Raw genomic sequence first — 23,986 nt, 5'->3', positions numbered from 1 at the left:
GAGCAAGCTAATACAAATTCAGGTGGGGATTCTCTCCCCCGGTGACCTTAAAAAAGTTCTATCCACTTTTATGTTTTATCTGACATATATGGCCTTCAGCGTGAAATTCAGTAATAGTCTGTTTGGATGTAGATATTCAGAGCTTAGAATTGGCATTGGCATTGGCAATCTCCAAATACAGCTGTTTGGATGGTTTGGAATTTGGAATTGGTATTCATTTTCAATGCCAATCGGTATTCACCAAACTTGGGCTCCCCCATCTCCAATACGGAGCTCTCCCCCTCTGTATTGGGTGGAATTCGCCTCATCCATCCATCCTCGACACCCTAGTCCGCGAGCGGGCGAGCAGCGTCGCGAGCACGCGTGAGGCAGGTGGTGGCACGATCGCACAAGCTCCTCCCCGAGGCCGGTGAGCTCCTCTTCCTCTTACCCGAGGCCGGTGAGCTCCTCTCCCTCTTTCCTGAGGCCGGCGAGCTCCTCTCCCTCTTCCCCGAGGTCGGCGCGTGACTCCTCCATGCTGCCGAGATCTGTTCGCCATGCCTGGCATCGCGGCCGGCGCCGTTGTCCTCACCGGCGTCGAGCCCCTTAAGCGAACTGTGAGGGACCGCCACCCTAGCCGGCCAGCCGAGCCCTGAGGTCCGAGCGGCGGAGGTCTCCCACCGGCCATCGGTCGCCCGCCCCATCCCGCCGCCTCACCGAGCAGCAAGCGGCACCCCGCTGCCCCGTGGCCCTGAGTGGCCACGCTCTGCCAGGGCGCCACTTTCCGATCTGCGTGGTGCGAGCTTGGACGAGACGGGTGGGTAGGCGGCGGCGCGAGATCGGACGAGGCAGGGCGAGGTGGACACGCTACCGATTTCCAATTTCACATAATGGACATCCAAACATGATTTGGTATTTGCCCTGTCACCGGATCCCTAATAGCAATCTCATGTACATCCAAACATGTTATTTGGTATTGTAGTCCATTTCCAAAGCTAGTTCGATTTGGTATTGGTACTTAATTCAATTCCAGACATGCAATATCTACATCTAAACGGGCCCTAATTGATACGAGGAATAAGAAATGTAAATTCTACTGTTACTTTCCACACATACATAATAAAAAAACTGAATAACATATATATTGTAAAAGTGGAAGTACGGCTCTGTCCGTTTAAAATTGTAAGTCGTTTTGGATTTTTAGATTCATAGTTTTCATTATGTATATATTCACACATAGTACGTGCATATCTAGGTGCCCAACAAAAACTATGTAACTATAAAACCCAAAATGATAGCAATTTAGAGCAGAGAAAGTACTATTTATTTTTATCTAATATTTATGTTTTATTATTGTTTCCTTTTTATCCAAATTTAGGTAGTGAAGGTCTATCGGTCTATGCACTAATTTATTTCATAAAAATGGTGCATTACTTTGTGAGCTTAGATCATCTCAAAAGAATTCTCAAAACACCCCTCCAATTCACGATTTCTGGCAAGATTGGAAAAAACATACCACAAACAACTCCAAACCCTAGTCCCTAATCTTTTGGCACTTGGGAAAACCGAGTCACCCGCCTGGGAAAATACGTGCAGTTGCACGTTGATGTATCCTCCTCGCGCCAGGTTTCTCGGGCGATCTGCTCCTTCGCAATCATCCCCAGACTTGTGTCCTATTTGTTTGGACTTGTTTGGCTTATAAGCCATACTTTTTTCAGCCAACGAATAGTATTTTTCTCTCACACCAAATCAGCCAACAGTACTTTCAAGCCATGGCTTATCAGCTAAACAACCCAAACGAACAGGACATTGTTTTGGCTGCCCCTCATGCACTCCAGCTGGCCACCCCTAGGCTGGCATTGTCAGCCAACAGTACTTTCAGCCATGGCTTATCAGCTAAACAAGCCCAAACGAATAGGACGTTGTTTTGGTTGCCCCTCATGCACTCCAGCTGGCCACCCCTAGGCTGGCATTGCCTGCCTGCGGCCGGCTGGCCCTGGTTGTCGTGCCCTGTCTGGCTGCTGGCTGCCTATGGCCGGTCGTGGCTGGCTGCTTGGCGCCTGTGGCGAGGCGTGGTGACCATGGCGGCCGTGTCGTGGATGGAGGCGGCCTCGACCAGGATGCAGGCGCAGACGTGATCTCCCGTGGGTCCAAGTTTTTGATACTTTAGGAGTTACTTTTTGAAAACGGTTGGAGAGACCCTGCTGCTCCCAATTGTTTTTGGCAACTTAGAAAACTTAAGGATTTTGAGAACTAAATTTTGGGAACTCTTGGAGATGCTCTTAAAAAATTATACTAAACTAATTTTTTGGTAATACTTGATGACAAAGTGCACCGCTTAAAAGTTTGCATGTATTGATATGTAGTAAGTGAAGGCTAAAAATGGCAAGCAAAATATCTCCGATTCATTAAGTGAACTTGATGTGGATTGTGAGCTTTTAGGACGTAGACCTCTGCGTGAGAGATGAGAAGGAAGGACATGAAGAGACTGACGCGCCAGCCTATAGTGGCAGTGAGACAAAGGAGACCCACTCATGGGCTCCAATTGGGTGGTTGTTGGCCCGACCCAGTAGATCTACCACGAAGCTCTCACAAACACTTCTACGAGGAATACTGGGATCTCAATCTACGATGGAGCTGCTCCAAGTTAGATCTGGTTTTTCAGAGCTAGAGCTTTGCCAAACAAAATAAAAACGAGACGGAAGAAGGATGATTAAAAAAAGATTGGAAGAAATACTTCGCTCTTTAATACTAAAAGTACGTAGATATAAATTTACACCGACTAATACGTAGGGTTGTACATAAAGATAAACTCTAAACCTTGTTTCTTTTTTCATTTTTTTCTACACATGCAAAGTGTAAGTAACTAAGTGTTCTCGTAATAGGACACACTTGCATGCACGTATTCTCGTAAGATTCTTTGCATTGGATGGACGCCGCACTTGCATGTATTATTTTTAGATGGAAGAGACCTGTTTTGCTTAGAGCATTTCGCACCGGTAATCTTGAATCTGGAGTTTCTCTGTTCCAGGCGATCTTTTACCGGAACGAAGCAGGCAACCTGCATGTCATTTCCCACAGCGTGCGTGGGGCGGGAAACCCCCCCGCCCTGAACTAAATATAGCAATTAATGACCAGAATAAATTAAACAAATTGATCCTGAATTTCCTGACATCCACTCAAATTTTACACGATCACCCCGGCCTTGTTTAGGTTGAGGTTAGGAATCAGTATTTGGTACTGTAGCATTTTCGTTTGTATTTGACAATTATTGTCCAATCATTACCTAACTAGGCTCAAAAGATTCGTCTCGTAGTTTATAATCAAACTGTGTAATTAGTTATTTTTTTATCTACATTTAATACTTCATGCATGTGTCCAAAGATTTGATGTGATGGAGAAAGAGCGAAAAAACTTACAATCTAAACAATGCCCCCGTATATATACGTAATAAGCTAAGGTAAAGACGACCCTTGTTTTCCCCGCTAATAACAAAACGTAGCGCCGGCCCTGCCACCAAGAATAAGAAAGTTCTCTCAGTCTCAGTCAAAGAAGAAAAGAAGGGCGGGCCTGACGCCGCCGACCCGTGCGCCAGAGATCCCCTTTTCCAAACATTCTGCGACGACGAACCGTCGCCAAATGCATGGGTTGGGCTGGCCGCAGGGCCAGGATCTCTGAAGATCACGCGAGAAAGACAGCATGCATTTGGTCTTTACTCTCTACTGCTCATGAATTCTTATATTAATTTATTCAGTCCCTATACGATGTACTTTCTTCGTTCCAATTTACAGGTCGTTCTAATTTACCGTCATACTAAAACGTTTGGAAATGAGCGATCGAAAATAACAAAATACTGTAGGCCAGTTGTTCAGACTTCCGACAAGCAGAATAGTCAGACTCCCTTCAAAAAATAATGAATAATCGGACAGTTTGCACATATTCCTTTTATTATGTTCCCTAATTGGAGGTGTCCTTGACTGAAAATCTTCGATGCTGGATGAACATTTCAGCTCCAACTGAAGCTTGCACAGTGCAGTAGCCATTGACAAGGTCCTAGTCCATCTGTACTTAAAAATCATACGATTAGTTCCGCAAGAAATCATGGTAACAAGATTATAAATACTTAACAAACTATATACTGTTGAAGAATTCCAATTTAAATAAGTGTTATTTCTGTAAAAAAAATACTCCATTCAGTACCTGCAATGTTTTTTTTTTTGACTTCAGTACCTGCAATGTTGCAAAGCACGGTCCATATTAGCAACTCTGTCATTCAGTTACCGCTGTGAAGAATGGAGGATTTGCATTATGCAACTTCAACAGTTTCATTCACATGCTCCTTACCTCTAATTAAAGTTTCACATGCATGTACAACCTATGCTCTTATCATCAGATGGCAACAACCATATTATCGTCTCGGCCAGACATTGATTTCTTATATAATGTAATCCTCGGTATCACTTATATAGGAGTCTGTCAGCCATGTAACTGCATCGGCTAAAGCGCATTTTTCTTCTTATCAAGCTGACCTACTTTGGCTGCTAACCAACCGGTCCACATCACCTCAAATTGTTTTCACCGTTGGATTTCACGATCTACGGCCCTGGTTGCTCCCACCGATTCCTACAGTAACCGCCTCGAAATATCTACTCTCCGCGCGTCCGCAGCCTCCCGTCCCCTCCCGGAGCTTCCCGTCGTCCCTCTTATCAAGCTGGCCTACTTTGGCCGCTAACCAACCGGTCCACATCACCTCAAATTGTTTTCACCGTTGGATTTCACGATCTACGGCCCTGGTTGCTCCCACCGATTCCTACAGTAACCACCTCGAAATATCTACTCTCCGCGCGTCCGCAGCCTCCCGTCCGCTCCCGGAGCTTCCCGTCGTCCCGTCAAAAAAGAAAGAAAGAAAACCCCGTCTCCCTCAGGGCCTGTTCGGTTCCTAGGGTTCTCTGGTCAGGAACTGTTCCGGTCAGGATCACTTATCTAATTTATATACACTGCTCTCAACCAAAATCTATTCGTGCCCAGAACCACCCTAAACTAACGAGCCCTCGATCTCTCCGCGACGCTCGCTGCCCCCTTCCAGCGATGCGCCGCACGCACGCGGATCCTATCAGTTCAGGTGACATTATCCCTTTGATTGTATGACAGCCGCAATTCTCCGTGGAGTGTGGCCCTCCGCCGGTGGAGTGTTTGCAATCTGACCAGCGCTAGGCAGAACGAGACTCTTGTGAGAGACTAATTGCAATATGACTAGCTCTAGGCCAAACAGAATCGAGCTACTCTACTTGTGGATTCACAGGTCGACCACAGAAACTGTATCGTAATTAACAAAGATATACTGATGCCTCGTATTGGGTTGTGGCTAAACAAACTGATCGATACACTGGGCATTCAAACAGGGAAAACTGAAGCCAACGTGCCATCTCGGAAGTGCATGGTTACAGTACCACTCTGGACAGTCTGTGTTATATATCCCAAAAAGAGAGAGCTATGTTACAAAGCCACTCTCAATCTTCATCAGGTAAGTTGGAGATTGGGTCCCTATCCACCCTGTGCTTCTTTCGCTTGAGCTTTGGCAGTGCCATTATCCAGGAAGGCACCTCACAGCCTGAAGATACCAACACATTGGCGATATTCCTCAAAAATGGCCTGTCCTCCTCTGTGAAGAACGTGATAGCCTCCCCAGACCTACCAGCTCTTCCGCATCGTCCTGTACAGAGGAAATATAGATACATTTATAAGGCATTTCAGTATCACAAGGTGCCCACACCAGATGCACATATGCAAACTAAGGTGACTGCAAACTAATTAAAGGATCACTTAATAATCTTATTAGTGCAAGAAAAAGCTGGGCACGTTTATATCTGATAAGTATTCAAAGAAAGGAACCTAACAGGCACGATGATAAGCCATATTTGAAAAGAAACTAATCTAAAGTTCTATTATATTTCTATATAAATTCATAACCATGAATCAATATTGAGCCAATCAAATGTAGGAGTACATCAGAGCTCAGGCATCAACATTGTCAGTGTGCAGGCAGAAGTGTCTGCGTCAGTCAAATCCAAATGTCTTTCTTACCTATCCTGTGAATATAGGCAGCAGCTGACTCCGGAAAATCATAGTTTATCACGCAGTTTACACCTTTGAAGTCCATTCCCCGGGCAATGACTTCTGTTGCTATCAGTACCCAGGTCTTTCCAGCTCTCAAACTGTCAACAGCATCTTGACGCTGCAGTAAAGCAAACATATGTTGACAACATGTGAACCTGATACAAAAGTACCGCAACTCTAAACAAAATAGCACTGACGTCTCTGAAATATAGCAGTAACAATAATATGCAAAGCAATACCTGCTGCTCATTGAGATCTGCATGAATTGCATCAACTCTAACGTCGTCAAATGCCAGTTCTTTGTAAAGCTCTTTGGCCCTCTCTTTGCTTTGAACAAAAATCAATACTGGAGGATTGAGAGACTGCAGTTCATGAAAAAAAAAATCTGATGAGAAATAAGTAACATTATCTATAAACATTATAAAAAAGAAACCTTCATGTATAACAGTATTTTTAGTTAGGTATTTTTCAAATATTATGTTCAAAAACATAATTGCAGCAGCAGACTATGTCCATGTCTGACATTGTTATCCATATGTGTGCACTGTTAGCGCATAAATGGGTAGTACATGGAACTGTAGAGGGCTAGCTCAGCGTTAACAACGCAATTCGTGCAGCAACAGTATTTTATACTTCAAATAACTGCAATTCACAAGTGAAATTCCATGCAGATACATTTGCATTCCTTGGTTTACCCATCATTTGGAACCCTGAAAGTGCATTGGATATTTGGAACAACAACAACAACAAAGCCTTTAAGTCCCAAACAAGTTGGGGTAGGCTAGAGTTGAAACCCAGCAGAAGCAATCAAGGTTCAGGCACGTGAATAACTGTCTTCCAAGCACTCAGGCTAAGAGTGCTTGGAAGACAGCTATTCACATGCCTGAACCTTGATTGCTTCTGCTGGGTTTCAACTCTAGCCTACCCCAACTTGTTTGGGACTTAAAGGCTTTGTTGTTGTTGTTCCAAATATCCAATGCACTTTCAGGGTTCCAAATGATGGGCAAACCAAAGAATGCAAATGGAACACAGACACAAAACCCAAGAAGGGTTAATAAATACCTCTTGAAAGCTTTGGCGAAGAGCTAGCAACTTTCCCCTCTCAGTTCCAGCGAAAATCAACTTTTGCTTAATCAGTGAGGAGGCCGAATTCCTGTTAAGTCGAACAGAAAGTGATGAAATAACAAAGGAAACGGACCAGATTTAGGTTCATATTTAGAGGAAGAAACTCACTTTCTGCCGACAATGACTCGAATGGCATCATGCATTATAGTGCCTGCAAGAGCCTCAATTGAATCGGGCAAAGTGGCACTGAACAGACACCGAATTATTGAAGGATTGGAACAGGCTTCAACAACTGAATCAACCACTTCAACAAATCCAAGCTCAAAAAGTTTATCAGATTCATCCAAGACAAGGTATTCCACACTGCAAAGGAGGTTCTGTTATTCAGATTATGCTTTACAATGCGGAAAGAAACAATTCACTAGTTCATCCTTAAATAACAAGAAAACACAGGTGAGTTGGAAAACAGAACAAGGGTACCTTAACTGATCTTTCGAAATTATGATTCCTAAATTAAATAAATAAGAATAAAGGAATCACAGGCTTTGTACTATTTCTAACAAACAGAACTCTATTTCCTGAATGACACATGAAGAATTGTAGCCTCCTACAAGTTTTTTTTTTTTTTTTTTTTTTGATGAAATGCTACAAACTGCACAAGTGTGCAATAATCTGTTTTTAAAATAATGTTAGAAAATGGAACACCATGTTTCAGCCATGATTCAAACAATTAAACATAAACCAAAACAACCTGCCAGAAGTGGCCATCAATACATTGCTTAACCAAAACCAGTGGAAAACAAAACAGCAAAGGATTCAAAGTCATGCTCACATACCTACTTAAATCAAGGTCTCTTTTCTTTACAGCATGGTCCAAACGAAGAGGGGTGGAAACAAGGATATCACAGTGCATATCCTTGAAATTCCCTGATTTGGATAGTTCTTTGGTCATCAATTTAATATAGTACTTCCTCCCCTTAACCAACTTCTTGCATTCTCTCACAGTTTGTGCAGCCAATTCCCTTGTTGGGCAAAGAATCACGGCTTTAACACCACCTTTTGATCCTGGCTATTAGAACAAAACTCATCAAGAGTCATATCGACCAATCTGAACACTATAGTGCAATACTATAAAGACATACCTTAATTTTCATAAGAAGTGGAAACAAGAAAGCCAGTGTCTTGCCAGAACCAGTAGGTGCACACGCAAAGCATTCCCTACCCTGAAAGTAAGGAATGCAAGATAAATCACCCTAAGGGCTTAAACAATTATAAGAGTTTCCCAGGCAAGAGTATTAAATCCAGAGAGTTCAAACTCACTCACCGAAAGAAGAATGGGCACGGCCTGCCTTTGAATTGGTGTAGGTTCTTGAAAACCAAGTTTTGACAAGTTCCCAACCAAATACGAATCACAACCATACCTAGTGCAAAAATGAAGTCAACTTAACCGCCTCAAATGATTCCATTATAACCATAATCTGAAGTTGATCTATTATGGTAGAAAATCCTAACCTTGAAATCAATTCTTCAAAGCTCTCAAGTGGTGCTGGAGCATTTTGCCCGGCAATGTGGATGTCAAACCTCTTACGAAGAACTGCGGCCCTCTGCAAAGGGAAAAGCAAAATCAAACCAATAAAACTCCAGCCTTCTGCCATCCAGATGAAACAGTGATAACAAAAAAACTTTGGAAATTGCAATTGCAAACATAATACATCTAGCTGTAATCTCTGGCACTACCGTCAATTCAAGCAGGCTACTGAAGGGGCCACTCCGCAAATTTTAGGGACACGCAGGCTTTTAATAATCAAATCTTCATGAGTGATAATCCAGGTCAACAAAAACTGGCCACTTGCTTACATGAATGGGATAATCATGTCATGTAATACAGCGACACCAGTGCATTGAAGAATTTCAATTACCTCGATTTCCCTCTCAATCTCCTTCCGCCGCCTCACAGCCACCGAATCCTCATCCTTCCTCATATCCACCTTCTCAGAACGCAGCTCCGCATTATTATTCGCCAATCCCTTGAAAACGCTGAACCCCTCCACGACATCTGCAGAGCACAGCACACGCGGCAGGATTGAGTTACCAACGCAATCATTAACCAAGCGGCAAGCCAACCAACCGGTAGATAGCCACACCCGACGAGGCGGCAGGCCGCATCTTCGGCTCGCTTCTTCTTATTCTTCTTCGCCTTTGCCTTGCCGCTCTTGCGCTTCCGCTTCTTCTCCGGGGACGGCGCGGAGTGGGCGGCGGCGGATGGGAGAGCCGGGCCTTTACGGAACCGGGCGAAGTCGGCGGCGAAGCGCTTGCGGTCAAAGTGGGTCCCGGCGAAGAGCGCCGACGAGAGCTTCGAGTTCTCCATGGCTCGCCGTCGCCGCCGCGGAGAACCCCCTTGCTCTAAAACCCTAGGTACCCCTGCTTCTCTCTGTGATTGCTGCGGGACCCTCACGCAGTGAGAGAGCTAGTAGAGTTGGCCTGGCGGCCTGTCCCCACGTCACAGCGACAGAGCTCGCGCTCCCCACATTTCCTGTGGGACCAACGCAGCCTCCTGTCACTGGAGTAGGGGGTGGCCACTGCAGACCCCACTAGTCAGCGAATCTGACAGTGTGGACCCACTCCCCCTGGATGACGCGGCGTGCGTTTCCGCTTCTGGTAGGTATCCGTATCCAGTCCCTTGCTTTGCCCCTCCGCCCCCTTCCTCTCCCTCCCTCCCTCCCCGCGCTCCCTGACGTAGGAAGGGGGAAGGAAAAATAATAATTCGGCGCGCAAATCTCCGCCTCCATTCGCACGCCGCGATTCTCGTGCGCGATCCGCCGCGAGATGATGATCCCGTGGGGCGGCGTGGGGTGTTACCTCAGCGCTGCGGCGCTGTATCTCCTCGGCAGGAGCAGCGGAAGGTACCGATCCCTCGCGTGTTAATTTTTTTTTCTTTCTTTTTCGGTGCGATTTCAGCGACATTCATGCTATTTTTATTTTGTCTGTTTGGTGCTCAGGGATGCAGAGGTGCTGCGGTCGGTGGCGAGGGCTGGCAGCATGAAGGATTTAGGTCAGTTTGTGACGGGCTAGGGTTTGGCTAGTCTATTTGTGGTTAATTAATAGTTAGTAGTGTATTCAGCCTTTGCGAAGGTTCATTGTTTGATTTCATCTATTCTGTTATTCTGTATGATACAAATGATAGTGAAACCGAAGTGTGTATATGTGAAAGAAAAAGTCAGATGAGCTTTTAGTGGTACTTTTTTATTCTATATATATCTGTTGAAATGAGCTTAGATTAGTACTCCTGATTCTTAGGTTACCACTAGGGTGTTGTCATATGGTTTTGTTCCCTGGTAGAATTGTACCAGGTTTACACTGACCTGACTTGTCATTTTATGATATGATCTATATACACAGTTGTCAAAAATTGACTGTTCACTTTGATATGCTTGCTCGATTGTTTCTCCGGTCATTTCACTCTATATTTAGGCATATATGTTGGTTTTAGTGTGGTTTCTAAATTCTAAGACCTAATGGGTGGATACTAACCTATGCTCTCGGTAAAAGTGCAAACAGGATAAGTTTCTCAACTGGGGTTCATATTTGGCAATTAAAGCTTTTGCAGATTTTCTCAGTATACAATCAAGATAGAGAACTGTAGTCTTTGTTGTGTTTTGGTTGCTTATAAGAATCTATAAAAGAACTTCAGTTTAGGTGTATATTTTGTACAGAATTTATCGGTCATTTTAATTGTTTGAGTATCAACAACAACAACAAAGCCTTTAAGTCCCAAACAAGTTGGGGTAGGCTAGAGTTGTGAATAGCTGTTTTCCAAGCACTCCTATCTAAGGCTAAGTCTTTGGGTATATTTCATCATTTCAAGTCTCCTTTTATTGCCTCTACCCAAGTCAACTTCGGTCTTCCTCTGCCTCTCTTCACGTTACTATCCTGGCTTAGGATTCCACTACGCACCGGTGCCTCTGGAGGTCTCCGTTGCACATGTTCAAACCATCTCAGTTGTTTGAGTATATGGATGATAAAAAAATTTGACATGTGTGCACTGTCTTCAACAGCTGCTATCTTGGACACTGCAAGTAAAGTCCTACCTCTTGTAGTTGCTGTCTCTGGGAGAGTTGGTTCAGACACACCACTTATATGCCAACAAAGCGGCATGAGAGGTGTAATCGTTGAGGAAACGGTAACTACTGATTTCATTCATTATTTTGTTATTATTACGATGTGTAATGTGATGCAATTAATATAGTATTTCTATTTCTGCTTAACCTTTCTCTTTGTAGGCAGAACAACACTTCCTGAAGCACAACGATGCTGGATCCTGGATTCAAGATTCTGCAGTGATGCTTTCTGTTAGCAAAGAGGTTCCATGGTATCTGGTAACTAACTGCTGTAGCTATTATGCTGTGATTTGCTTTGCTTTTTCAAATATAAGACTTCCAATTTAGCCTGGGCTCGAACTATCACTACTGTCAATATGCTAATTTATGCAAACTTGGGTTTACAACTAAGCTTATGGTCTTTTCTTGGCAAGCTTACTGATTTCGCTTGTTGTGTGGATAAACTCAGCTTATAAGCTCCAAAGCCCAGCCTTGCTAGCTCTGGCTGGCCAGGCTTACACCTTAAATTAGCCCCTAGCTTAGGCAGTGTTGATATCGTACATGAGCTTCTTGTCCCAAATGAATGATAATTCTAAGCATTGGATATGCCAATGGGTATTTAAACGTTTATCAAGCTACAGCTCAGGATGAAAATGAACATGGCTATTCCAGATTTGCTATATGGATCCCTTCATGCAAAAAAAATGATATCATTTCTAATAATTTTTATTTGCAGTTTGCAACTGGGAAGCTTCTCTAACCTTTAAACAATCACTAGGATGATGGAACTGGACGCGTATATGTGGTCGGTGCTCATTCTGCAGCTGGTTTAATTTTAACTGTTGCTAGTGAGGTTTTTGAGGAGTCAGGGAGGACTCTTGTACGTGGAACTCTAGATTATTTACAAGGGTTGAAGGTTTGTCTAATCACATCTTCAACAGTGCCAATACTTATGGAAACACAGACAGTGATTAAGCAATTATCTATATAGATGCTGGGAGTAAAGCGAACTGAAAGGGTTCTTCCAACCGGAACCTCATTGACGGTTGTTGGTGAGGTATTATTTCTATTATTCATTGGTCTGTGCTGTGTTGCATTAGTCTTTGTTGACATGTCTAATGTATATTTGTCTCTTCCTTTTGTTCTTTGTTCTTATATTGCATGAACAGGCCATTAAAGATGATGTTGGAACTATTCGAATTCAGCGACCACATAAAGGACCCTTTTATGTATCACCAAAAAGCATTGATCAACTTATTATGAATCTTGGAAAATGGGCCAAGTAGGAAAAATTGTTAGAACATTTTCTTTTGTTCTTAGTTAGGGTATCTTATGCTAGTAGCATGTTTGTGACAGGTTATACCGCCTTGCTTCAATGGGCTTTGCAACATTTGGTGTCTTCCTTCTTGCAAAGCGTGCAATACAACATTTTCTAGAAAGAAAGCTCCGACATGAACTGCAAAAAAGGTGCCTAACTCCTTACGTCACTTCCTTCTAGAACATTCAAATCCAAATGAAATGTAGTAGCATTCTTTAAGGTTTAAGTGTTCGGGTTTTTAAAGAGGTTTATCTTTCTGTTCTGGCCATGAGCCCATGATAGAATGTAAATGACTTGCACTACTACAATTTATTGTGTAACTTTGTAATCTTTGTATGCCTTTCTATTGACACATGTGCAACCTGTAGCTAATTTAAAACTTTTGTAGACGTCGCATGAAATTGGAAAGGATGGGTGATTGGGTGAATACGTCGTATGTTCTTAAGCCTGGACACAGATTCGGTGACTTGCCTCTTGCAAGTAACGCCGGGACTTACCCTGCCATATCCACCGTCCAATGATAGTCCAAAGGCTGCTAGCGATTTCATCCTTGGATTTGGCTTTTCACCCGTGAATGACAGGCCGCGAGCCTTTCTCAACACCCTGTGCACTGCATCGGACTGGAAGAGCTGGTGGTTCTCGCTCCGCCCCCAGAGGGAGAGGGAGGAGGGCAGGCAGTCGTCAGAACGCCATTGATGAGAAGCAAGCAAGCCACCACCAGGGCGCAAGGTAGCCGCCGAGGAAAGGATGAGCGCTAGCGAGATTAAGATGAGGCCGTGGAAGCAGACTCTTGTGTCCATCCCTACGTGCGCGGACTCGGAGAATACGGAGAAGGGCCAGGCCTCCACAGAGGATTCCCGCGCCACGCCAGAGGATATTGACGGCTGGGCAGCCGCCTAGATTCCCATGTCATTCCAAAGGATGTTGGAGAAGGGTCGGGACTCCGCAGAGTGGTGCCACTGCGGTATCCTGCAGGGCCGGACCCAACGAGGCCTTTGCTTCTCCAACATCGGCTGCTTCATGGCCTACGCGGACAAACGGTTTGGTGAAGCATGAGGACTTGTTCTACATCCATGGCTGGGCCCTTTTTCGGCCTGATGGTGATTGGCACTTGCGTCAAACATGTGTCGACAGACTATGACAAGTGTGGCTACATGGGCACCGAGGTAGTTTCCACGGTAGCGCGAGGACGTGGTGATGGTGCTTGACCACACCTGCTTCACGTGTTCATGTGCCCATTGCACCGCAGAGGCGCACTAGCTGTCCACCAGTTGCCCATCGCAAGTGAAGCCCTTTTGTGTGGTCACGATAGCAGAGATGATGGCAGCGAGGTCTGTTGTCCCCGAATGCATCGTTGTCTCCAGCTGATGGTGCCAGTGCCGAGGCAAGGCCAAGCAGATAGCAGAAGTGCGGAGCTCCACCTCACCTGGGGCATGCCACCAGGCCTCTTTCTGTTGAAAATGCTAAGTCTGGAAGGGGAGATAGAGGATGATAATCGACTGGGAGCAAGCCATTGGATAGGAAACGGGTGTTGGGGATGGATGCTAAGTCACGTGGTGACTTACCAGAGCTACGTTATTGAATCTGCATCCCTTAAGCCTGGTATCTAATACCAGTGCTAATAGATTCTGTTTGTGTTTAGTGTTACTGTTACCACAGACTAATGCTAATGCATGTATTTGCATACTAAGGCTTTTGTGAGCACAGAAGATTTTGATACTATTTTATCCATATAGGGTTCTTAATGCAGCAGCACAAAGACAAGCTAGAGAAGCTGAAGGTGATTTCCTTATATATTGATATGTTGTATTATTAGTAATTGTCATGTTTAATTATTATCTTGTATTATTTTGTTCAGGGAGCAATGGTTCATCGGACACAGAGCCTAACAGTAAAAAAGACCAATTAGTGTTGGACATATGTGTCATATGCCTTGAGCAAGAGTACAATGCTGTTTTTGTGCCGTAAGTGTTGTATGTTTTCCAGAGCATGAATGTTCTTTGTTGAGAATGAAGCAGCTTGATTTCCTCTATTTTTCTATTTCCGTTTCCTTTTCCATAATTCCAAATATACTAGGCAACATTATGGTTGTCCTGTTTCCTGTTTACTAGTAGTTTTAAATTTTTTTCTTAATAACAGCTTGCCTCATAACTTGACAAAACTTGAGTACTGCTAAGGCCTTCTTTGGATGTTGTAGTATTGAGAAACTGTAATTTTAGAACCCATTGATCTGCGAAACCATGGTTTACAAAAAAGAGGCCTAGAGTGGAGTTTTAAAAACTCGAAAAAAAACTACAGTTTTTAGCAATACCATGGTATTCAAAACCATAAAGTTTGTTGCATCCAAACAGGGTCTAAAGGGTTAAAAAAGACTAAATAAGCATTATTTCGCACAATGCTTCACCAAGAAGCCTGAGAAAATAGTCGAACTGCAGATATGCAAATTTCGCTCATAATTTTAATCCTTGCTATCATTGTTGTCGCCACTGAAAGTTTCTGTTTGGATTTTGAAGTGACTTGGTAATTAATCTAATAATTACACAGGTGCGGTCACATGTGTTGCTGTATGGCATGCTCTTCACATTTGACAAACTGCCCACTTTGCCGGAGAAGAATTGACCAAGCTGTTAGAACATTCCGCCATTGACGGTGATATATATAATGCAAAAAAACTGGCATGGTACCACCACGTGCACTGCTTCTGAAACCAATTGATTATTGGAAGTGCTGGCTGCTGTCAACCAACGACATGAACTGCAATACTGGGGCGAAGCATCTTCAAGAAGTTTGGAGTGATGCAAGTTGCAAGCTCATAATTGGCATTTAAGATACTCTCTAGATAGTGCCATTGGGTGCTCTTGCCTGTAATGTACTACAACTGTGTACAGGACGCTCTTGTGTAAATGCACGTAGGCTAGCAGCTTGCTTATTGACAACACTGATGCTGGTAATATTTATTGTTGCCCGATGGGAATTTGTTCCAAGGAATAACAAAATCAGCTCGTTTAGTTGTGATAATCGATTTTTCTGGCGAATGGGAATGAGAGGCGTCTCTTGGGGGTTTCTTTTGTGCCCGGTTGTATTTGGCAGGATCATAGGAAACAGAAGATTTGTAATATGTGTATTTTTATAAAGAGCAAGCTTTAGGGCACGTTTGGATCCTTGCCCAGATCTCGCCTTGCTTTGCTGGATAGACTAGCTTTGCCTAGTAAAGTTATGTCCAGCAAGGTGGTTGTTTGGTTCTTTTGCCTGGCTGGGCAAGATTACAGAGCTAGTTGTTTGGTTCTGAAAACTTGCTTGTGCTGCAATGTTGGTGAAAACATCACCAGTTACAGATAGCAGGGCTTCCTTTGTAGGACAGCTAGCGCCATGACTGGCATTGGTACAATTGACAAGTTCAGTACAACTTAAGCTAATAGATCTGAAGGCCTGCGTTGCTAGAGTATGAGCAGTTTTGTTCAGTTCTCTCTGAATCTTGTAGATTCTCCCATGCACTTTTGAAGAATGATTGACGAAGCGCTGAGTGAAGCTTTTGATGTTCCAGGCCGGCGGATGAGTGTGATCGTTTCCAGAAAGGAAAGTCACAAGCCGTTGGTTGTCCGACAAAAATAGCGGTCTTTGGATGCCTAGTGCCAAGGCAGTCCTAGCTGCTAGAGCCAAGGCTGCAGCTTCAGCCATTAGCACTGAGGTGCATCTTTGCACAAAGTGCTTTGATGTAGATTGTTCCTGATTCACCCGGGCAAGTGTTTAGGAAGAACACTCCTAGCCCAGCTTTCCTTGGTACCTGCAAAGGAGAATCGGGATGTATGGAAGCATCTGTGTAACATCTTGTGCCAGGAATGAGCGGCGTCAGTGTCACATGTAGTCGGGGTGACATTAGTGGATTCGTCGTCGAGTGCTGCATTTCAGCGGATGCATCTGGCAGTCTTGGAGCCTGCAATCCTGCATGAGAAAAGTTTCTACCTTCATGAAGTAATGTTGATCTGCGCTGGCTGTATTGCCTTCCTGCCAGATGGAATCTTCTTTGCCTGTCTGTTGGGCGGATGGCTAGCTGGCAACCTTGCTCACTGTTGGGGGTTCTCTGCAACTCATCACCTGCAATAGAAATATTGTTACCTGGGCGTCCATTTCCATGAGTCATTGTTGCTGCACCATTCTCAGGATCACGTCCCTCGCCTAGCTCCTGATTGACCTGCAAATTGGAGTTTTGCAAATGGGCTAGATGCCCTTGGGAAGCATGTGTTGTTATTGCTGTGTGTAGAGGGCTCATGTGTTGTTGCAGGCTGTTTGGGGGGATCATCTGCTGTTCTATCTCCATTGCTTCCTGTGTTCCGTCATGCCTCTGCTGTTGTTGCGCCTGCAAGCTTTTGTTTTCTAAAATGAACAAAGATGAATTAATATCAGCTGCCACAGCATTATGTACCTGCCAAACTGTCCAAGATTTGCTATTGAATCGAGCATCATTTCTTGCTTTCCAAATGTACCAAAGGGTTGTGAAAACAATTTGGACCTGGTCATCAGTAGTGCTCTGATCAATGAGAATAGATAAGATTTCTTGAACACCATCTTGCTCAAGGGGTAGAGCAGAAGTGCATCTGGGCGGTTGGGAAGAGAACCAGACAGGTCTGGCAAATGGGCAGTGAACGAACAAATGGGAATCATTTTCATGGTGATTACAAGTAGTACGTTCCTTCTTGATCTTGTCAGTGTATCTTCCAGCTCTAATCCCTGTCGCTAGAGCTCTTCTGATCAATCTCCAAGCAAAAGTTTTGATGCAGGGTGAAATTTGCTTATGCTTCCAAACTCTACTCAGAATGGAGAGAGCTTGATCACTAACACCCCTGGCACCATCTCTGGGAATTTGAGTGTGCAAGAGATAGTTCAGGTGTCTGAAGGCAACCTTACTAGTACAAACACCTTTCTTAGAAGTTTTCCATCGAATGATGTCAGGTTGATCCGAAGGGACAATTTGAGTGCTACAAATGACTTGAGAAGCCTCGTTGCTGAAAATAGTCGAGATGAGATTAGAGTTCCAAGTGTGGGAGGTATGATTCATAAGCTCATGAATGGTTTGCGGCAAAGGGAGATGGGTGATTGGCAAATTGAGATGGTCATGAATAGTTTCCCAAACATAGCACCAAGGAGTGGACCAAATACTAGAGTCACCCTTATGAATCTGAACAATGCAGTTACGAGTGAAACTGTCTTTGATCTGAAGAATAGAGGACCAAAAGGGAGATTTCGCAGGAGTATTCTTGGCCAGCCAAAAGGATGTATTAGGGAAGTACTTGGCTCTGAGAATAGGAGAGAGAAACTGATCCTTCTCAGTGGCAATATTCCAAGCAGCACTCATGATTAAGCTTTTGTTGTATATTTTAAGGCTCATTTTGTAACCTGTACTGTATGTGAAACTCCATGTTGACACATTAGTTTTCTCTCCATGCATGTTCCGTGCTGATTTACAGACGTGCAATAAGGTATAACACTGGCTGACTTTCAGTGAACGAAATTATGAACTGGGTGGTTATTGCCTTTTGGCCGGGTAATTGTGCGTGCCCCTAATTGTGCGTAGTCCCTAAGTTTCTTATAAGGCGTCATTGGACCTGTCGCCGTCTCCAACTTTTATATTTTGACCATAGATATTTTGACTATTAGTATCTCGGAGTATCTTATAATGTTTATGACTAAGTATAACATTATATAAAATTGTTTTCCAAATATGAATCTGATACTTAGATTGAGTGTTAGTCAAAGATTAATGTTTGAATCTTACATTGTTTGCGCGTTTTATAATTACAAAAATAAAAGGAGGGAGTGCAAAATTGTTTCACTTTTCTAAATTGCTAAATTGCTGACTAATCACGTGCAAAAGAAACAAAAGAAAATCATATTGGCCTTGGAGTTACTCCGGTATAAAAAAAAGTAGGAGTATATAGCTCCAATGGTGTGTGTGGGTGTGTGTATTTGTAAGAGTTTTCTACCATTTTTATTTTTTAATATAATGATATGTACCTCTCATATAGTATGTAATGAGTTCAAGAGAAAATTTTACTTAAAAGTCTTATCAATTTTAGCAAACTTAACTATAGTCATTAAGGATAACAACTTTCTTGTTGTGGGAATGCTATCAGGTTACCATCCGCCTCAATCTAATAAAAGATTACCCGCTGCGAGTAGCAAAGTGCCACGTGAGACAGGACCCGGGTAGGAGTCATAAGGCCAGTTTTAGTGAGAGTTTCATATTTCAGTTTCCAAGACTCTTGTCGAAACATAAAGTTTCACCCTGTGAAACTCATTTTATCTCGTGAGACTTTCATCATCCCTCTCTTCGTCTATAATATACCATGTCAACTCATGTAATATCCATAAAACTTCCATGAAACTCCACAACTAGCCTAACAATAACTAGCTAATGCACGACAACAAGGTAAGAAGGCGTAGCTAGAGGTGGGACTTGGGTTATGTGGTGCTGGTGTGACCCGACACTCGTGTTTCATACTGCTTTGGATCGTGACCTTTAGGAACACAAGGCATGACAAGTCTTTGCTTCGGAACAAGCATGACCCATAGCATGCTGGCACACCCACAAGAATGATCCTCAAAATATCTTTGCTTATTTTCTTTGTCCGTTTGTGATATACAAAGAAATATATTTTGTATGTACCATTTTCATTAAAAGTATCAATAGTTTTTGTAATGCTTTTAAAAGTTTTAATGATTTTCATCGTTCATTCAATAATTAGATGAGAGGTCGTATAGTAAGTACTAGAAAACTGCATTATAGCGTTGTAGATGTACTTACGTGCTATTTTTAGTGTTTGTGCCAATAGAAAACAAGAAGAAAAATACTCTCCTGCTAAATATTCCTAAAGTATGAGCCACTCCATTAACACTCACGTGACCTTTTGTAACTTTGAAGTCTTGAAAAAGTCTCAACATTTCTTTTGCTTGCTCAATGATGATGCAACTAGGGGATCAATCTGGAATATTGCAATTGAGTGCTCGTACTGTAGCCAGGTAGTCAGATTCCAGCCATATAGGCCCCGTAGAGGTTGAGAGAGTATTTCGGATTCCCGTCAAAGCTACTAGATTTTTAGCTTCAACTGAGGAACATAAACGGTCGTTGGTCCAATCTAAAAAACCACAGCACAATGTATAGGCATTCATATAGGATACGTCTCAAAAGGTAATGTAATTTGACTGAAGATCAACAAGAAAAATCATATGAGGTTTTCCTCGATATAGATACCCACCCTGGATATGTGGTGGAAAAATGATACTCTCCTTGTTCTATTATACTGAGTCAAACTGTTTTAAGTTTAATCAATTGTTATTATATTCATTGTAAAATATATTTTCATATCACATGTATATTTGCCCCCATGAATATGGATACTGTTTTCTAAATATTTGATCAAGCTTTAAATAAAACAAAATTTGAGGAATGTTTGAGTTTGGAGTGGGGTCATGAGGTGCCATCTTTTGGTGCCTGCCTCTCCTGCTGATTTCTACGCCCGCAACCCGGGCTGATTTTTTTTTTTTTTTTTTTTTTTGGGATAACATGGCTATTATCACCTGGGAGTCTAAGTCCTAATCCTAATCCAAAAGGAAGCCATACCCATTCCCTGAAACGAAGACGTCCGCTCTAGCGGGAATCGCAATCTCAGGATCCAGCCGAGCCGAGCAGAGCTCCCCTAATCCGGTAATGCCCTCCGCCAGATTCCCATTCCCAATCCTGCACTCCCCGCTCGCCGCCGCCGTCCTCGCCTCCTCGGGGCGGGCGTTCGTTCGTGGGGCGACGCTCGGTGCTCCGACATCCCGAACGGGCCCCCCGTAAATATCACAGATTCGTAGTTGTCGGCGGAGAAGCCTCGAGAGCTCCTTCGCCTTCCAGTAGCGGACAGGCGAGTCGCATGGAGAGGTGGCGGCAGTCGTCGGCCGGTAGCTTAGCTGTCTAGTTTATTAGTAGATCTGTAGGAGTTTGCCGGTGGAGTTAGCAGCGGCTCCAGACCGTGTCTTCTTCCTCCGGGTCGATGATGTGCTCGGGGTTTTGGTGGCAGGAGCCATGTTTTTCATTGTAGATTTTTTGTGTACCAGGTTCCTGTTTTGTATTATGCGTATATGCCATGCATGATCTAATATAAGTCACCCCTTCTCAAAAGAAAAAGAAGAAAAATCACAAATTCAGATGAGGTCTTTACTTTCTTTCTTTTTTATTAAAAAAAAAGCTTTCAGGTGCCCAAGTGCCAACCTTGTCTGCATCTCGACGCTTGGCATGCCCTCCAATTTGTAACGCCATGTGCTTTGTTTTAGGTGCTCTTCTCTATGGTTCGGTCAGCATAGTGTTTTCTAGCGGGGCATTGTTATAGTCTGAAGCGATTCAGTAGTGTCATTTTGTGCTACGAAGCATTAGGCACACAGACTAATTGATTTTTTTTTCTCATTTTTTGTTCTAGACTAGAGATGAATCACAGCCAAAGCCCTAGAATTGTTCGTGGCAGGGGTAGAAATAAAAGGATGTGGACAGCAGATGAAGACGACGAGCTTGTCAAAGCCTTGTGTGAGGTATCTGCTGATCCTAGATATAAGGTTGAAGGAGGGGCCTTCAAGAACTGTTACTCTCAAGGCATAGAGAACATTCTTGCACAGAAGCTACCTGGCCGTGGTATTAAAGCCAGCCCTCATGTCGATTCTCGGCTGAAAGTGATGAAGCGGAAGTATTATTCAATCAAGGATATGTTAGCATCGCCAGGCTTCTCTTGGGATGACACAAGAAAGATGATCCAATGTGAAAAACAACGATACGATGAATATTGCAGAGTACATTATTCTGAGTATCTTTGCACTTCTATATTTTTCATCATAGTATGTTTCTGTTTTGACTTGTTATTTGCTGCAGGACCATCCTAGAGCCAAGGGTCTGTATGGTGTCCCATTTGTATATTTTGATACATTTGATGCAATATATGGCAAGGACAGATCTGCTGGAGAAGGGTTGGAAGGGTCTGAAGATGCAATTGCTAACATGGAGAATGAAAATACAAACGAAGTTGGAGATGACGAAGTGGAGGAGGACAGGATGTCCACAGGAATATCTGGTCGCTCCTTGGCCGCAACATTAAGCTCTAAGAGTCAGAAGAAATGCACGCATGACGGGAAAAGGAATAGGACTGAATCAAATTGCCCATCTCTGGACAAGTTCAAGGATGTACATGTTCAGTTTCAGAATGCCATTCAGCATGCCAGCACGATGGCTGCTGCAATGGAGCTGTTCAAGGATGTACATGATCGCTTTCAAAGTGTCGTTCAGCATGCTGGTGCGATGGCAGCAGCAATGGAGCTGTTCAATGATGCACACAGTCGTTTTCAGAGTGTTGTTCAGCATGTCAACACCTCGACAACAGTAATTGAACAGTTCAAGGACGCTCTTGATCATTTTCAAAGTATTACGCAGAATGGCAAGGTGATAGCAGCTGTGGAGTATGATACTGAAATGCAAGAGAAGTCAATGTGTGAAGAGCCCCAGAGGAAGGCCAAAGTAACAGCCATCGCTGAAGTACTGAAGCTTGGGTTTAGTGGAACTGAAGTGGTAACCACTGCAAGCATTTTCGCAAAGGAACCAAACCAAATGGACATGTTTCTAGCACTGCCAGAAATCTATAAGAAGGATTACATACTCCAGATGCTCAGTGGTATGCCATGTGATCCTCTGATCCTTTATACAATGCATCTCACTTCATTTAAGGCTGTAAAGGTCATTTAGCATATTTTGTTTTTAATTCTAGCATTGGCATTTGCAGCAGGTTTCAACTTTCTGATGCATATGTATATATGACTGTTAAGCTGCTTACGCTAATTTCTGTTGGTTTCAATTTGAGTTTATGCCTGTTAGCCTTCAGGTTGCTTCTCCTAGGAGTGCAACGTGTGCATACTATAGGGTTTGGGACCATTCATGGATCGTTCTTTCTGCATATGATCGCGCTACCACATTTAGTTTGCTCTAGTTATTAGTCTGTTGCTATTTGTTTCTGCCATGTCAATCAAGTTATGTGCACATGAGGTGAGAATAGATAATTATCTACTTGTTGCTAGTTTTATGAGCAACCATGTGATGTATTGAAGGATGATTATACTCGACATTTCTTACATGTTACTTCACATTATATGCAAGAACATTGTATTTAACTATGTACTGCGTATTTATTTATGATTATCCTTCTTTTGGTAAAATGTGAACCAGTTTTATTTGCCAGCCTTTATATGTTCTTTGAGAAGCGGTTGTAAATTTGCGATGCTTTTTTTTTTAGAAAACCAAGACTTTTATCCTGCAGTACAAGTATGTGCGGCAATTGGTTGGTTGTGGCTAGATGGAACACAACGAGATGAAGTTTCTTCCCATGTAAGATGAAGCTAACTCGTGTTGCGTTTCCTTTTGTTTCAGGTGGACAATGCATCCAATACTCAGCCGGTTAGTCTGTATTCAGCGGGTTAGTAGTCGGCTAGATATTTGTAAACAGTTAGTAGTGCCCCCCACCCGTTTCTTGTTAAATATCTGATGTAGTCTGTGAGACTCTGAGCATGGGTTAAATATTATTTTCACTTTCTTAGTGATGTGGTCCTTTCCAAGTGTAATGTGTTTTTGATTTTGGATGTGGTATTAATCCGCATGTGCACCTTTCCAAGTGTAATGTGTTTTCGATTTTGGATGTGGTATTAATCCGCATGTGCAAGATTATTCTAACTATCTAGTAGTTTTTTAGTGATGCAAGAATTATCTGTAACTTGTCTCTTTCCTTCCCTCGAACCAGCAGTTACCCATACAGTTCATTACTGCTTGAAGCATTCCTGTGTAGCAAGAACTTGCGTTTCCATTCCAATTCCCAAAACCAAAAACTGAGTTATTACGTTGCAATCGCATTAGGATAAAATAGAATCAAAAGCTGAGTTATTACGTTACAGTTGCATTTGGATAAAATAAGCTCGATAAATGGATATACTACAAGACTAGTGCTGTCCTTTTTCAGTGGAGGTGTAACAAAGATGACAGTCGTCAACCTGATATGCAAGACTAGTGCGGTTCTTACGTGGAGGTGGAGAAACATCAAGCCGCTAAACGAATGGGTTTGATTTCTTTAGGCCCGTTCGCGTGCCTTTAAATCTGACTTGATTCGCTTATTTTTTTTTATCTGGAACCGTGTTTTCCTCTCACAAATTTCTCCAAAATTCCTCCAAACCATCCAAATTCCTCCAGAACAAGGGCAGCCGAACACCCCCACATGTTTTGACAGTTTTGCGCACAACAGACCTCTTACGTGCATGCTTCAGCCAGATTTATGCATAACGTGGAGCGGAGCAGCTCATGAACAGAGTAACATGATTTCACCTCATCAGGAGGAAAAAAAAGGCCAGC

At 43.2% G+C, this 23,986-nt stretch overlaps 3 protein-coding genes across 9 annotated transcripts; 2 read left to right on the top strand and 1 right to left on the bottom strand.

Moving 5' to 3' along the window:
• Window positions 1-5,284: 5,284 nt before the first annotated feature.
• LOC136550502 (DEAD-box ATP-dependent RNA helicase 57) lies at window positions 5,285-9,653 on the bottom strand. Of its 2 annotated transcripts, none has more exons than XM_066542099.1 (11): window positions 9,317-9,653; window positions 9,081-9,227; window positions 8,674-8,765; window positions 8,486-8,582; window positions 8,304-8,384; window positions 7,998-8,230; window positions 7,330-7,524; window positions 7,159-7,249; window positions 6,336-6,458; window positions 6,064-6,214; window positions 5,285-5,692 (listed from the first exon to the last, which is right to left on the bottom strand). In XM_066542099.1, exons 1-11 carry the CDS (start codon window positions 9,527-9,529, stop codon window positions 5,490-5,492), a joined length of 1,626 nt encoding a protein of 541 aa, XP_066398196.1. In that variant the 5' UTR covers window positions 9,530-9,653; the 3' UTR covers window positions 5,285-5,489. The 2 variants fall into 2 exon arrangements, with proteins under 2 accessions (XP_066398196.1, XP_066398195.1); XM_066542098.1 differs by lacking the exon at window positions 9,317-9,653 and adding an exon at window positions 9,306-9,312 and having other exon boundaries at window positions 9,081-9,217.
• Window positions 9,654-9,721: 68 nt separating this feature from the next.
• LOC136550503 (E3 ubiquitin-protein ligase SP1-like) lies at window positions 9,722-15,594 on the top strand. 3 transcript variants are annotated; one of them, XM_066542101.1, is made up of 12 exons: window positions 9,722-9,858; window positions 9,890-10,064; window positions 10,161-10,213; window positions 11,217-11,341; window positions 11,442-11,537; window positions 12,037-12,174; window positions 12,250-12,315; window positions 12,428-12,540; window positions 12,615-12,725; window positions 14,313-14,356; window positions 14,435-14,540; window positions 15,121-15,594. In XM_066542101.1, the coding sequence occupies exons 2-12, from the start codon at window positions 9,988-9,990 to the stop codon at window positions 15,221-15,223; spliced, it is 1,032 nt and encodes a 343-aa protein (XP_066398198.1). In that variant the 5' UTR covers window positions 9,722-9,858; window positions 9,890-9,987; the 3' UTR covers window positions 15,224-15,594. The 3 variants fall into 3 exon arrangements, with proteins under 3 accessions (XP_066398198.1, XP_066398197.1, XP_066398199.1); XM_066542100.1 differs by having other exon boundaries at window positions 9,846-10,064; XM_066542102.1 differs by lacking the exons at window positions 14,313-14,356; window positions 14,435-14,540; window positions 15,121-15,594 and adding an exon at window positions 12,965-14,303 and having other exon boundaries at window positions 9,846-10,064.
• A 4,584-nt stretch (window positions 15,595-20,178) lies between these two features.
• On the top strand, window positions 20,179-23,344 carry LOC136552847 (uncharacterized). Of its 4 annotated transcripts, none has more exons than XM_066544419.1 (4): window positions 20,179-20,278; window positions 21,033-21,396; window positions 21,476-22,268; window positions 23,018-23,344. In XM_066544419.1, the coding sequence occupies exons 2-4, from the start codon at window positions 21,040-21,042 to the stop codon at window positions 23,047-23,049; spliced, it is 1,182 nt and encodes a 393-aa protein (XP_066400516.1). In that variant the 5' UTR covers window positions 20,179-20,278; window positions 21,033-21,039; the 3' UTR covers window positions 23,050-23,344. The 4 variants fall into 4 exon arrangements, with proteins under 4 accessions (XP_066400516.1, XP_066400515.1, XP_066400519.1 ...); XM_066544418.1 differs by having other exon boundaries at window positions 20,188-20,889; window positions 21,038-21,396; XM_066544422.1 differs by having other exon boundaries at window positions 20,188-20,889.
• Window positions 23,345-23,986: the final 642 nt, after the last annotated feature.

The sequence above is a fragment of the Miscanthus floridulus genome, chromosome 4 (genome assembly GCF_019320115.1).
Source record: "Miscanthus floridulus cultivar M001 chromosome 4, ASM1932011v1, whole genome shotgun sequence".
Classification (NCBI taxonomy): Eukaryota; Viridiplantae; Streptophyta; class Magnoliopsida; order Poales; family Poaceae; genus Miscanthus; species Miscanthus floridulus.
The sequence above is the reverse complement of the archived record's forward strand: the minus strand, read 5'-3'. Positions and strand labels throughout refer to the sequence as shown.

Coding starts and splice junctions, on each gene's coding strand:
- LOC136550502 (XM_066542099.1), bottom strand. CDS start 9,529: ATGGAGAACTCGAAGCTCTCGTCGGCGCTCTTCGCCGGGACCCACTTT. Junction 6,459..7,158: donor TTCGCCAAAGCTTTCAAGAG/GTATTTATTAAC, acceptor CATGAACTGCAG/TCTCTCAATCCTCCAGTATT. Junction 5,693..6,063: donor TGCCTATATTCACAGGATAG/GTAAGAAAGACA, acceptor TCCTCTGTACAG/GACGATGCGGAAGAGCTGGT.
- LOC136550503 (XM_066542101.1), top strand. CDS start 9,988: ATGATGATCCCGTGGGGCGGCGTGGGGTGTTACCTCAGCGCTGCGGCG. Junction 11,538..12,036: donor AAGAGGTTCCATGGTATCTG/GTAACTAACTGC, acceptor AACAATCACTAG/GATGATGGAACTGGACGCGT. Junction 12,541..12,614: donor AATCTTGGAAAATGGGCCAA/GTAGGAAAAATT, acceptor TGTTTGTGACAG/GTTATACCGCCTTGCTTCAA.
- LOC136552847 (XM_066544418.1), top strand. Junction 21,397..21,475: donor GATACGATGAATATTGCAGA/GTACATTATTCT, acceptor TATTTGCTGCAG/GACCATCCTAGAGCCAAGGG. Junction 22,269..23,017: donor CATACTCCAGATGCTCAGTG/GTATGCCATGTG, acceptor CTTTTGTTTCAG/GTGGACAATGCATCCAATAC.